Here is a 14375-nt window from a genome sequence, read left to right as displayed (position 1 = left end):
AAAACCGTAAAGTAAAGAAACAAAGAAAATGAACATGTACTCATGGAGTTTTGAGCTCAAAATCGCCGCATGACAAAGAAAGAAATGGCGAGGTCTGGCTATGCAATTAATTCTATCAGGGTTAGTGGTGACTTCTTTCACCTTCTCTCACTCCATTATGTCTTCTTTCTCCTTCTCTCATCCCACGTGCTCTCTGTCAGCCACTCATTTGAAGTATGCCCACAGCACATTGGAACAAAAGCGGAAAAAAAATACATAAAATGATGGGGACGTTTTTGGGCGGAAACACCAACTTTAATATGCCGACATCTCAGCAAAGTAGGGACATTTTGGTCATTGCCAGTCATTGTCAGGGCCTTGTTTGTATAAATATAGATGATTCTCAAGCCGCAGAAATAAAATAAATAGTACTCATTAAAAGTATCAATGTGGGTTTTTGCGGTTTGAGAATTATGATCCACCAGTATGTCAAGTGTAAGATCATATTTGAGCCGCACTAGTTAGCATGCCCAAAATGCCCTAGATATAACTTCCCATCTACATCCTTGATCCAGCTTGGGGCGTGCACATTGCATTGTCATTCTAGAATATTTCTGGCAAGGAATCTTCCACTTAACTAGTACTTTCTTTTGGAACAAAAAAACTAGTGCTTTGTTAATCTCATTTTCATATTGGTGATTAAAGAGGTTATAGAAAGTTATTGAATTTCTTAACAAAAAAGTTAAAAGTTAGTGAGTTAATTAGAAAGTTAGATAGGGATGATTAACATAATAAACTCTATAAATAAGAGTCTCCACGGTATAGTTCTCAACCTATTAATTACAATGTTACTTTCAGGAGACATTTGGCAGAAAATTTGTTTTTTCTCATAAATCATGATTTTTTAAATGAATAAAATTTGTTTGATTCATTATAAATATTTTTAGAAATATTTAGATAAATTTTCTTGGAATAAAAAAATTATGTGATTTTTATCAATTACTTTAATCGTTTACCACATTAAATTTTTTAATAAAAATAACATGATATTTTTATTATAATAAAAGAAAAGATTTAACTCAAAAAAATATGATTCCCACCTTCCCATGAAAAAGTTTGTGGAAAATTTAGCTAAAAATTATTCTTAAGAAACTTTTTTCCAAATTTTTTTTTAAAAAAATAGATAGCAAATATGAAAAACGGAAATTCACACTTTAGAAACTAAAATTTCTTCCATATCAAACGTTCCCTCATATCTCTCTACTTTTCATATACGTATCATCTTTACCTTTCACGCCCTCTTATTACCTTCAATCATTTTACAAAAGATATATATATAAAAAAAAAATTCACACCTTTTTTTTCTTGTTTTCCTTTTACATCCTCTTTTTCTTTGGTTTAAATAACCTTTCTCATTTCTAAAAGTATTGGTATTAAGTACATTGCATGTTGCTACATGGTGAGATGTTATGACATCAATGTCATGGTCGTTACAGCATGCCACATTGCCACCTATCAACTAAACTCAAATTAAAACACAAAAAGTGCCAAGTGAGAGAGGATAGGGGTCCATCTAGTGTTTTGAAAAAGAGTTTGAAGACACTCCCGCTCATGCAACTGCCAACAAATTCAACATCTGTGCACACACCGTTGCAATTTGAAAATGCATATGATATTGGCATAGCCGTCTTTATAACCACGTTTAGCATATTTCTCACTGTTTCTAGCTTTTTTTCTGGATTGGAGTGGTAACATTTGCACCATTGTTGGCAAGAACACTTGAATTGGACCTGTAGGTAACAGTCCCTTTCTCCAACCTTACATTTAACACGGTCTCTCTAAAATGCATCCTTTTTCTCATTTTTCACTATATATAGTTGGCATTTTTTTTTACAATGAATCATGAATGGCAAGTTTCTTAGTCTAACATTCATATAAATAGTGCTAAGTTACTTCAAAGCAACTGCCAAAACTCACATTCAAGTCTGTTGCTAACTCTAACTTAGAGAATATATAGAACCTCGAATACTGAATTACTGACAGAAGTAGGAATCTCCAAACATTACATGATTTTAATTCATCTCATGATTTGCAGAAATACTTTTGCTGTTGTAACTCTGGCTTATCTGTACATTTAATTTCCAACAATACATGTTGGGCAAGAGAAAAAATTTCATTCCAATGATTAATGTGTGCAGTGATTCTATTATACCCTTGTGCAAGATATAAAACCATTAAGTCCGTTGTTCGAAAAAATAGCAATTGAAGCACAAAACAGTCTCCTCTTGCAGAAGTTAGTCTGAGCATCCCTTTAAGCAGTCCTGGTTGGTATTCCACGTGCCTACTTCATTGCATGGTTTATGTTGTATGCAAGGTTATCAAACTCGAGAGTTTACGTAGACTCGTGAGAGTTTTATAAACTCGACTCGTAGACTCAACTCGTAGACTCGTAAGAGTCTATTTCGTATAAAAATAATAACAAAATATCTATAAATAACATACTAATTAAACATTTCAACAATATAATAAAGCAAAACAGTAAATCATAAAGTTCAGAATATTTAAATAACCAAGTCTAGTAATACATCACCACTAAACAATAACTTGTAGAGGTTATAGTAGTGGTAGATTATTCTCATCGAGAGTTTGATGTTATTAGAGAACAAAGGTTTGATATTATTAAAGGTTAGAATTTTGTATTTGAGAATAACACGCTAAATGAAGGTACGTTGAATACTAAACAGACAGAAAACAATCAAAAATGACTTACATTTTGGTCTAATTTTTTTAACTTGCTAACTCGTTGACTCGATGGTAAATTCGAGAGTTTATCGAGTTTACTTAAGTTTATAGAATTTACCCAGAGTCTACTAAAAAAAGAGTTTACTCAAGAGTCAACTCATAGAGGACAAGTGAACTCGTAAACTTGTAAAAGTTAACAAGTTAACTCAAGAGTTTGATAATCATGGTTGTATGAATGATTTGGTTGTAGAACTGTATTTTCAGAAATTTACAACATGTATATGTAGGGCTTCGATGTGAAAGTTTCTTCCCTAATGCCTAAGTCTAACCAAACTAGGATTGGAATATTAAACAAGAAAAGTTAAATGATTAAGAATGTTTTGAGAAAATGATGATTTTGAAAGAGCATTTTATAATGAAATAAAGTAGTAAATTATAGTTGAATGAAAATTCAAGAATGTTGATGTTTCTTCAGCTGATTTTTTTAATCCTTTTATATTTATATGGCTTTAAGTAATATTGTCATTTCTAATTTTGAAAAAATTGTTTCCTTTTTTTTAAGAAACGTTTTAGGTCCTTGTGTTAGTAATAAATACTGAACCCCGTTTAGCAAACCTAAAATTGAATGTTGCTAGGCACCAAATTGTAATTGGTACCTCATTTCACGGTGCTTCATTTTTTTATGAAACTTAGAAAGTGTAAGAATCTGAATAGTTTAACACGTTAATTTGCTATTTCTTTTCAAGATTTTAGATTCCATTCTCAATGAAAATTTGAATCAGCTTTAGAAGTTTTCTTCCTGTAGTAATTAAAAAGCAGTCTTCATCATTGTTGAGCTTTAGTGACTTCTTCAGTGCAGATAATCAAGTGATTATTCGACCTTCAAATCAGAATCTTTTATAACCTTATTGGCTGGTAGAATGATTCATGCCCCTATTGGAGGAAGCTTGCAAGAGGGTCTGCAAGATGCAGCCTTAGTTGGGAACACAAATGGTTTCAAGGTTAACGTAAATAGTGCTCTTCAAACTTCATCATCCCAAAGGAAACTACTTAGCGATGAAAGCAATCATGTAGGGAAATACAGAATGTTCATCTATTGCCAATATCTTTAAACTGCAGAAACTCTCACCCCATGCTAATTTAGCTACTCCATCTGCTAAACTTAGGAAGAAGACCGAGGAAAAGTTGAGAAAACCTTTTAATTGTGTTTTTGCCAAGATTGATTGGCCATCTCTCTGGAGAAGCTGCAGATAATGGATTAAGAATCCTTTGAACATGGCCATTCTTCAAAGGATAATTTGTGTTGCTGTTTCAGGAGCAATTCTTTTTCTTGTCATGACAGGAATCTTAAGCAAAATACTTAATAAGCAGTCACAAAGGGACTAATGGTTTGAGGTCAACAATCAATTTCTCAATGCTCTATTTACTCTCATGTGTCTATACCAACATCCAAAGCGGTTCCACCATCTTGTACTTCTTTGTAGGTGGAAGCCTAAGGGCATCATATTCCTAAGAAAAATATACTGCAAGAATGGCACTTGCAAGCCTCATGAAAGGGTACATATGATGGTAGTAGTTGTGTTACTCCATGTTAATTGCTTTTCTCAGTATGCACTTTGTGGCCTTAAATGGGGTTTCAATAGATCTGAAAGACCTGTTGTTGGGGTTGGTATATGCATCTCCATTGCAATTGCTGCTCCAGCACTTGCAGGAGTTAACTGCATTGCAAGCCCTATAGGAAAAGAGTATGAAACTGATGAAGAAGTACAGAATCATACTGCTTTTGCATCAAGAAATGATCAGTCTTGTTGAGTACACACCTCAATGGAGAGGGGGACTATTTGATCTTAGGGACAATCTTTCTGTGGCATGTCTCACTCTCTTTTGTAGTTTTTGTGTCGTTGGAAGGAATTTGGAGAAACTTCATTTTGGTAACAAGTATGTCCACATTGCAACTTTCCTCCTCTTCTGTGTGGCTCCCTTTTGGATCTTGAATACGGTTACCATCAATATTGATAATGAGCCTGTGAGAGTAGTTCTGGGGCTATTGGGTATGTTGCTTTGTGTGTTTGGTTTACTCTATGGTGGCTATTGGAGGATTCAAATGAGGGGAAAATTTAATTTGCCACCAAATAAACTTTGTTGTGGGAAGCCAGCAGTCACAGATTGCATACAGTGGCTATTGTGTTGCTGGTGTTCCCTTGCACAGGAAGTAAGAACTGCAGAATATTATGACATAGTTGATGACAAATTTTTCTGCCAAAAACTGACTCAAAGTTGTGTTAAGCCTGCACTGAACTCATTGCCTCCTGAAGATAAAGCCCCTCAAGTTACATCAAAGTCCACTTCATTTTGGAGCAGTCACACTGTAAATAAGATCTGGTCTCAAGAGTCAAATGATTATTCAAGTCTCTCAGAAATTGAGTTTTCAAGAGAGAGGAAGCAAAATGTTATGGAAGCGCCTATTCTTCAAACAATTCAAGTCGATGATAATGACATCAAAAGAACATAAAGAGGAGAACCTTCAATGATATATGAGGCTTTTTGCAGTCATGTATGCATTTCGAAATAGAATTTTACTTTTGTAATATTTGAACATCATTTTTTGAATCAGATGGTAAGATGTACCTTGTGTTTGATAATTTTCAAAAGATATTGTTAAAGAAGTTTGAATTTCCATCTTAAACGTTGTGCAAATGGATATAATACCACATGTATTTGAATGCAAATTACTTGAACAACAACAAGCGATAACTTTTAAGGGTGGGGTAAACATTGATGCAACTTGTTAGGCATGGTCCTTGTTAGGCAAATTGTTGAACGAATCCGATTGTTCCGCTTTGAATATATGTTATGACATTTTGACAATAAACCTTTGTTCTCTTGTTAACCATTCCTAAACTAACTCCAAAGTCCAAACAGGTTGGCTATCATAGCTTGGCTAGCAAATGAAAATGAATCATTATCCAAAACGAGAAAGTTGAAGTACAAAGCATATTAACATAAGTATATGCAACTTGTCATACCTTGGCTAGCAAATGAAAATGAATCATTATCCAAAACGAGAAAGTTGAAGTATAAAGCATATTAAGTATATGCAACTTGGAGTTGCACAAGTGGATGGAACGAACTTGGATTTGGGTACAAAAGTATTTCAGAATTATTTTGCAGAATTCTAATTACTTTATAGAATTACCATTTTCAAGATCATATAATTACTAAATTCACCATAAAATGCTCAACCGCTTTGAACGTTGATCACCCAATAGACCTTTCTAATCTCAATTTGCTAACCCCATTAACAATTAATACTTTTGCCTTTTCTTTTTGTTTATTTCCTTTTTAAGGGGTCTTCCAAGTTCCAAAGCAATTCCATTAGGAGTAAGATATCTATATCCATGTATTGCTTCTCTTCTTTTTTATTTCCAATTTAGGGGTCTTCCAAGATCCAAAGTAATTCCCATAATAGGAAGCTGTATATCTGCATGTGTCTGTCTCATGTATTTTTTGGTTATTCTAAATTTTGATTGATGTAATTAAAAAATTATAAATTTTATTCTAAATAACTACTTTGTAGAGAAAAAAAAGGAGAAACATCAAATAAAAGAACTATCTTCTTCAAATTCTGTCAACATTAATCTTGACAAGAGAATGTAAAAAAATAAAAGATCTTTATAAGATATAATGTCCATGAGATGGTATGAGAATCGCAAGTATGCTAACCTACCATACCTTCATATTCATACTATTCAATAATGCTTTAATTTTTCTTAGTTTTAACATATATAAAATAATAGGATAATGTGTTCACAATTCATGCAACAATTAATGAGATCAACAATGCATTTAGTTGGAATTATGTTGCATATAAGAAATGCCAAAAGAAAGTTATAAAAGAAGAAAATCAATACACTTATAGAGAATGCAAAGAGTCATCCAAGTATCCAACAACAAGGTTTAATGTTTTGTGTATATTGAATTATTTTTATAACATAATTAAATAAATATTAAAAAATTTAAAATCTTTTTTAGGTTCAAGATACAATTGAAAGTCTCATATGACACTAGTGTAGCAACATTCACAATGTTCAATCGAGATGCACAATAAATTCTAAACACAACAACATCTAAACTTATACCATCACATAACTTTTATCTTAAAAAATATCATTCAGCATGACCCTCTCCTCAAAGAAATTAAACAGGTAACCATGTTTATAATTTATTTTCACTTTTACTTCTTGTACAAAATATTAATAGTTTCATCCACTAATCAATATTTTTATTAAAAAAAAAAGAGCCCCCTTCACCACAACAAATATCATCAGATGAGTCAGTTGAAGAACTAATTATAAGTCAAAGTCCAAAGTTAGAAACATCCAACAAGTCAAAATGTGCATCTTTATCATCTAATGAAAAAATTTATCAAATCTCACAAAGTCCATTAAGAAAAAAAAACAAATAAACAAACTGTCACATGTCAAAGTCCAAAGCTACAACTATCCAAGAAGTCAAAAGATGCATCTTCATCGTCAAAAGAAGAAGAAAGTCCATTAAAGAAAAATGTGAAAAAATAATCTATTAAGTAAAAGTTCAAAGCTATAAGCATCCAATAAGTCAAAAGATGTATCTTCATCATCAAATGAAGTTTATTCAATCTCAGAAAGTCCATCAAGGAGGAAGGCGAATAAACAAATTGTTCTGACATCCTCCAATGAAGGGTCAATCTTACTTCAAAGTTTTAAAAGGAACACATCAAAGAAAACAAAATTCAACAACAGGTCACCAACAAAAAGAAATAAATACAAAAATTGTTCTTAAAAAATTTATATATAAGGTTTATTTTTATCTTCACGTTAATCAACTTTAATCGAGTGATCAACCTCCCATTTTAGAATATTCCTTATAAATATATTGATAAATAAAAAATACCTTAATTTATAAGTAACTTTTTTATCTCCTTTAACAGAAAATGATATAAAATATTATTGACAATTATATTTTTAAATTTATTTTATCAAACAAATATTTTATTTAAATATTTCTTTAATTATTTATAAACCTAGGCATCACACGCGTACATGTCTAATTCCAAATTAAAAGAAAGGTGGATCCCGCTTTCATTTCTCTAAGATAGAAGTTTGAAATAAACAAATGTGAGGCTCCATTTCACATTGGCTGTTCATATTGTAACTTTGAAATGAAATTGACAACAAAGTGAGAAGTACAGGAAATAATGAGCAATAGATAAACCAATAGGGAGAGGTTTGACAACTTTTTTTTCTTCTAAGGTTTGACAAACAAATTAAGGTGGCTTAAATATTATTTCGACTAAGGATCAATGGAGGCCTTTATAATTGTAGGCTTAATTGTAGCCAAAGCAACTACAATTAGGTGCACACAGTTGCTGTCCTATATTGTCATTTGTTTTGCCGTGGATGAGTTCACTTCATCAATAGTTAGAACTTTAAGTGGTCTTCTATTGCCACTGTTTCCATCACAAATTTTTGTATGCAATGCATTACACATAACACATTGATATACCAGAGGAGCACATGTGCACATGCAGGCCTTCACAGGAGGATACAATAGAAATAACGAAGGGAGAAAATAGTAGACCTCTAAACAATTCAAAAGGCTCACCTTCATAAATGAAGCAAACATGAAAAAAATGGACAAAAAAACAAGAATGACATCTCAGTAAATTGGAATTATATGGGTCAAATTGGCTTTTCAATCATGATTACCGAATTCAGCCTTCAGGCCATGAGGCATAGAGAAAGATTAGTCTGTCATAGTTATCATTTATCAATCTTAGATAGCACAAGGAGTTATCTATTGAAGGATAATAAATTCTGCAAAAGAACAATACACCAAACAAGTCATACCTGACATACCAACAGCCCAATGTCTTCCATCAACACTAGCAAGCTCGGCACGTAATTTCTCAACTTCCCGGGTCATGGAAACCAAATTTTTCTCCATTGACTGCCTCTGTTCCATGAACTCTATGTTTGCCTTCTTTTCATAATCCACCATGGTTCTAGAAAACAAAAAAGACATCATCAGCTTAAGTGTTTAACTGTACAAATGCGAAAATGCCTATCAGGCTATCACGAAAGAGCTTGACGGTAAAAAAATGGAAACCCTGTCAGCAATTGAGCCACACACCTGGCACGTATTAGCTCTTGGTACAGGCCATCAATCTCAGCCCTCATCATAGGAATTTGTTGATTCTTTGCTTGTAAAATTGAAACATCTTGAGTAAGTGTCTGAACCTTCGTTGTGAGATCTTGTTTGAGACTGTTAAGTTTCTGAACCTCAGCTCGCAGTTGAATTAATTCATTCTTCAAGGGCTCATTTGCCCTGAGGTCAGCCTCCATATTCATGCCTTTGTCAACAAGCTCCCTCGAATGCATCTCATGGTCGGAGCGAATGTCACCAATGGCCATATTCATGCAATGAAGCTCCTCCTTCGAAGCCGCAAGGTCTCGCTGCAATGCCATTCGATCATCTATCAACCTCGTAGGATTGAGCAAGTAAGAACATTACCAACTCTGCTTCCAACCCCCTGACAGCAAGTACGAACAATGTAGGGTTTCGAAAGAAAACAAAGGGAGAAATCAAAAGAAATTGAATGAAGAAATCCAAAGAAACATAACAGTGGAACTGAACAATCGAACAAGCTCGTGGTTCTTGTGGAGGAAAGAAGAGTTGCGGGAATGAGAATGTGGAAATGAAAATTATTGGTAACATGGGGAATTCTTTTCTTGGTTTTAAATTTTGCTTTCGTTTTTGTCAATATGTTTGGCGCTCGTTTGCGGGGAAGGAAACATCTTATTCGTGAGAAAATTATGGTATAATCTAATATTGATGATTAATTATTATTTTTATTCAAATTATTTTTAAAAAAAATTACTTAAATCTTATTTAAATTTAGTTACAAACATATCAATATAATCCACAACAAATAAAATATTACAAAAGTTACAAGAAAACAACCAAAGAAATCAATCTAAAACCAAGCTTGTGGTTATTCCTATGTAATGTTTCACTTTTCTTGTATTTAAAAAAGCGATTTCAATAAATAAATTAATACAAATTATAAAATTAATTTAAGCAAACAAATTCATAAACTTCAATAAATATATGGAAGATAAATCTTTAACATGTCCCTAATTACTTTTTGCATTTACCTCTCTTCCCTCTTTGATCTAAAAGACATAGGTAGAGTATTAGCAATTTCATCCAAAGAGTATTCAACTCTCTCTAAATCTAAAGAGTCTCCAACTCTCTCAGCATCAATAGAGTCTTCAACTATCTCTAAATCTAAAGAATCTTCAACCATCTTCGTATCCATTGAGTCTTCAACTCTCATTAAATCTAAAGAATCTTCAACTCTTAGCATGCATAGAGTCTTCTAAATCTAAAGAGTCTTCAACTCTCAGTATCCATGTTAACTGTTTGGCAAGTGTGTGAAATGTCCAAGTAGTAAAGACTCAGAAGTTCAAGTGTTGATTTTCACAGGGACTTTGTTTTGTACTTGTGTTGGATAATTTCCAATTTATAAGAGAACAAGATAAGATGAGGTGTAAAAGATGAACTTAAAAGAACAGTAACTAAATAATAGATATTAATAGAAAACAAAAGGAAATAAAAGAGAATTCAATGATATGGGAATGTTAGAACCTAACATGCCTTAATTCTAGATGTTTGTTTGATGCATGGGCATAATGCAATCACTCTATGTGTAGCAATGATTTTATTAAGATTCCCCTTCCTTTTAGTTTTATTAGAAATTACCCTCTATCAAACGACTAATTCTTAAAACTGATGCATGTAAAGTCTTCCTTGTATTTCTATTAAGGATTACCCTCTGTCGAACACCCAACCCCCAAAGATGATGCAAGGATGAATGATACATGAAATTAAAAGCAAGAAAGGATAATAGGAAAGAAAACACTTGTTTGCATTAATAGATATGAAGTATACAATACATCTTTTAGCTTTTTAGGCTTGTCAGGTCCTAACTAAGGGTTTAGCCTCTCATAGCCATAAGGGGCCTTACACTTGAAAATGGGTTTAGAAACTGATGGAAAAGAAGGGATGGAAAAAGGGAATAAAAATAATGGAAGAATTCCCTAAGGGAGAATTCTCAGGCTTTAGGTGTATATTAGAGTGCTCTGAAACTCGGTGTATCTTTTCTCCTTGGCTTGACTCTCTTTTTATAATTGTTGGAGTGGACTTGGGTCTACGAACTTGCGCTTAGCGTGGTCTGCTCACTTAGCGCAGATGCTTGTATTCGCACTTAGCGCGAGTGCCTGTATTCGTGCTTAGCGCGCCTCTTCCTCGCTTAGCGTTAGTGCTTGTTTTCACGCTGATCGCGTCTTGAGCTAGGCCTTTTTTCAAATATTTTCTATTTTTGCATCTTTTTGGCTTTTAATCCCTCTTTTTCATATTTGCAACCCAAAAATAAGAAAAATATCAATTATTAACAATTAAGCATGAATAACTGCTAAATAATCTTTTTTAAAGATATTTTCATTATAAAAAAAACTCATATTTAGCAGTTATCAAAATCCCCCAAATTAAGAACTTTGCTTATCCCCAAGCAAAAATAAAAAAGAGAGCAGACTCTGAATACTCCAACATTTTCAATAGCTGTAATTTTTCAAATTCCCTCAGCTAGACCTTCTTGCATTTGCCATGATCTTGCAATGAAAGCATAAACAAAATCAGGTCGGCTTGCCTTACTTTTCCTCACAAGGCTTTAGTGTTTCTCTCTGCGCACAAGTGTCTTGGATGAGTGTTTAAAATTTCTATGACCTACAATTAATGTTCCCGATTTTGCACTTCACCTCAGTTAAAGTTATCTTGCTTATACTTGGTGGATCACTAAGGACTTTTATTGGCTTGTAATGTGGCCTAGCTAATCAAAGAAATTATGGTTTTTTTTTATTTCAAAAATTAGGGTTATAAAAGAGCATTTATCCTAGCAAAACTTTTATTCATTCAGCCTAGGCTTATTTGGTTTTCAGCCTCAATTTATAGTTCTCACAGCACTTATGACACCTATTATTTCCTGCCCTTGTTATTCCCTTTTTTTTATATAGAAAAAAACTTTGGGCTCAAATGATTTTTTAGGGTGCCTTATTGTGTGCTGTTTTACCTTCCTAAGAAAATCTTTACCCTAGCCCTCCCCCAAATTACGGGCATATCATGACTAAAACCCTTATACTCTCTTAAACCCTAAAACAAGGTAGGAGATAATTAAAATAGGCTTAGGGGTTTTACAAAAACATGATTATCATTTTTGGCTCAAATAAGGTGCTAGGGGAATTTTTTTTATCAAAGGTTGGCTTTTTGGCTAAGTGGTTGAAAAATAAAAAGAAACAGGGTCTTGATCATTTCCACCTCATGTAATTAATCTAACAGTCTAAGAATGATGCAAAATCAGGAAATTAAAAGCAGTTGTTCTCTCACAAATAAGTTTCACACAACTCATCTGGATAAGACAAAGTTGTTGGCTTACCGTACCATGCTTTCTTTCAAACAGGCTAACCTTTTCTCTCTTTGTTGTGATTCATACTCCACTACTTGAACTGATGCCCGCCTTCATGGAACCAGCATTTTCACAAAATTGGTATGCAACAATTCAAGTGTTTGAGTCCTTTCAGAAAAAGCCTTAGCAACAGTGACTTCATAAATATCATGCAATTATTCGAGAGAAAACAAATAAAAAAAAAGATATAATAACTGAATTTAAATAACATTTATTTATAGACCAAGTTCTTAAAAAATAAAACATAAAAATAAAACCTTGCTTCTTCAACCCAAGTCTGGCCATGGGCCTCAATCAGCCGTCGCCAAATCTGTCATGATATCATCCTCAACTCTGGCCTTAGAGGGCTCACCCCCCCCCCCCCATCAGTAGAGGGCTGGACTCCTAGCCAAGCAACCTGTTGGATGAAGGCCTCTGGGGTCGTTAGTGGTGGGTCCATCCCCAGGTGCACAGAGAGTCTGTAAAGACCCTGGACAATGACCTGCTGGCCCTGGTAGATGGACTAAAGTATCTGAGTATGCAGGTCCATCGAGACTGAGGTGGATGGCGGCTGGCGGCGTGCGATAGGTGGTGGAGGAGGTTGTGCTGGAGGCGGGGCGTTTGGTGTTGCGGCTCTGGCTCAGGCACGATGGGGCCCTGGGAAGGTGATGGATAGATCGGCGGGGTTCCATCAATTTTTCATTATGTATGCTAAGTTAATCACAGGACTTAGTGACTCAAAGATCAGGGTGTCAAAAACGATCCCCTAAGCGTCACACAACGCTGCGATCAACACTGGAAACCCCAAGTAAGAAGTGTTGGATTGGGCTTTTTTTGTGATTTGACCTGAAATGAAGTTGCTCAAGTCCATGTCCATCTTCATCACCAAGCCATATATCAGCCTTGCCCTGTCAACATTAAGATCAGAAGTGTGAGAGATAAGGGCAAGGTTAAAGTAAGAAAGTGCGCTCCATGTTTGAGCGAGCGTAGTGAAATCCTTCCACAACAGCTTCCATAGGGCTTCGTCAGCGTTCAGGACGAACCCTCCTTCGGGTGTGCATAATGCTACCATGATGGTAAGTACTGAGAGTACGTCGGATATTCCTCTCTATCAGCAAGGGTGACTGGGGTGTCAAGGAAGTCGTTGATCGTCTCTGCATCAAACCTGATGACATGCCCCTGCACCTTATAGTATTTTGGAGTGTCGTACTCTGGTTCATAGATGTTCAGTAGAATTCTTTTACCAGAGCAATGTTAATCTGCTTCTCCGGGAGTTTGGTGAGTACCCAGTGCCACTGTCTCCGTTGGAGATCTCCGTAAAATTCATCAAACATGCTTGCGGAGAGCTCTATGTTCCTATCTGGTAGAATGTTTCGGAGGTGAACATTGTGTTGATATTTGTGCCAAGCTGTCTCAGAAGTGAAGCGAGAGGAATCCCAAGTGGATTCCCCTCCTTGTGTGGGCAATGCTAGGCGTTTCGGTGAGGCCATCTGAAAAAAATAAAAATAAGACTGGATTTAGTTAAAACAGTGGTACAAATAGTAAAAGAATTAAATAACTAAATAAAATAAAAAAATCTAGCGCTAAGCCGCAAGCACGCACTTAGCGCCTAATCTTGAGTCTCTAGGCTTAGCACTACAGTCTCGCTTAGCACGAGCCGTGCGCAAAGCGAGTTGTTCTGTCTTCATGAGTGCACTTAGCACGTTGTGTGGTGCTTAGCAGGTTTGTCATGCCTCATGGGTACTCTGAGCGCAAGCTTGCCCTCTTAGTGCGCCTGACCAAGTTCGTCAGCAGCTAAGAACTCACTCAGCACGTTGCGTCGCGCTTAGCGAGTTCAATCCAAATCATCCATTGTCCCATCTAGATTGCTCGTTCTCGCTAAGCCTAAAGCGAGGCTTAGCGAGTTGGTACCTGCGAAGAAGAACACAATGAACACAACCAAAAGAAATTAGTGTACCTTAAAACTGTGAGCTTTGCGTGAAGGAAAGTTAATTTGAGTGAGGGGAAAAGAAATGAGAGGAGAGGAGACAAAAGCTTGAGCTAGAAAACTTTAGAAGGTGGAAGAATGTGTATGAAAAAAAAAAGATTAAAAGGAAGAAAGGGTTGGAAGTTG

General features: G+C 34.9%; 1 protein-coding gene and 1 non-coding gene across 2 annotated transcripts; one reads left to right on the top strand and one right to left on the bottom strand.

The window, feature by feature from the left end:
• Positions 1-3978: 3978 nt before the first annotated feature.
• LOC100815828 (uncharacterized) lies at positions 3979-5233 on the top strand (the record flags this gene model as incomplete). Its single annotated transcript, XR_003267916.2, has 1 exon — positions 3979-5233. It is a non-coding gene; the product is annotated as an uncharacterized protein (transcript).
• Positions 5234-8291: 3058 nt separating this feature from the next.
• Positions 8292-10069, bottom strand: LOC100815296 (protein FLX-like 3). The gene is made up of 3 exons (XM_026123757.2): positions 9918-10069; positions 8893-9243; positions 8292-8764 (listed from the first exon to the last, which is right to left on the bottom strand). Exons 1-3 carry the CDS (start codon positions 10067-10069, stop codon positions 8557-8559), a joined length of 711 nt encoding a protein of 236 aa, XP_025979542.2. The 3' UTR covers positions 8292-8556.
• Positions 10070-14375: the final 4306 nt, after the last annotated feature.

Source organism: Glycine max, chromosome 1, assembly GCF_000004515.6.
Source record: "Glycine max cultivar Williams 82 chromosome 1, Glycine_max_v4.0, whole genome shotgun sequence".
Taxonomy (NCBI): domain Eukaryota; kingdom Viridiplantae; phylum Streptophyta; class Magnoliopsida; order Fabales; family Fabaceae; genus Glycine; species Glycine max.
This window is presented reverse-complemented; position numbering and strand designations above follow the sequence as displayed.

Coding starts and splice junctions, on each gene's coding strand:
- LOC100815296 (XM_026123757.2), bottom strand. CDS start 10,069: ATGGTTGAAGATTCTTTAGATTTAGAGATAGTTGAAGACTCTATTGAT. Junction 9,244..9,917: donor AGATCAAAGAGGGAAGAGAG/GTAAATGCAAAA, acceptor CAATCCTACGAG/GTTGATAGATGATCGAATGG. Junction 8,765..8,892: donor CAAGAGCTAATACGTGCCAG/GTGTGTGGCTCA, acceptor TTTGTTTTCTAG/AACCATGGTGGATTATGAAA.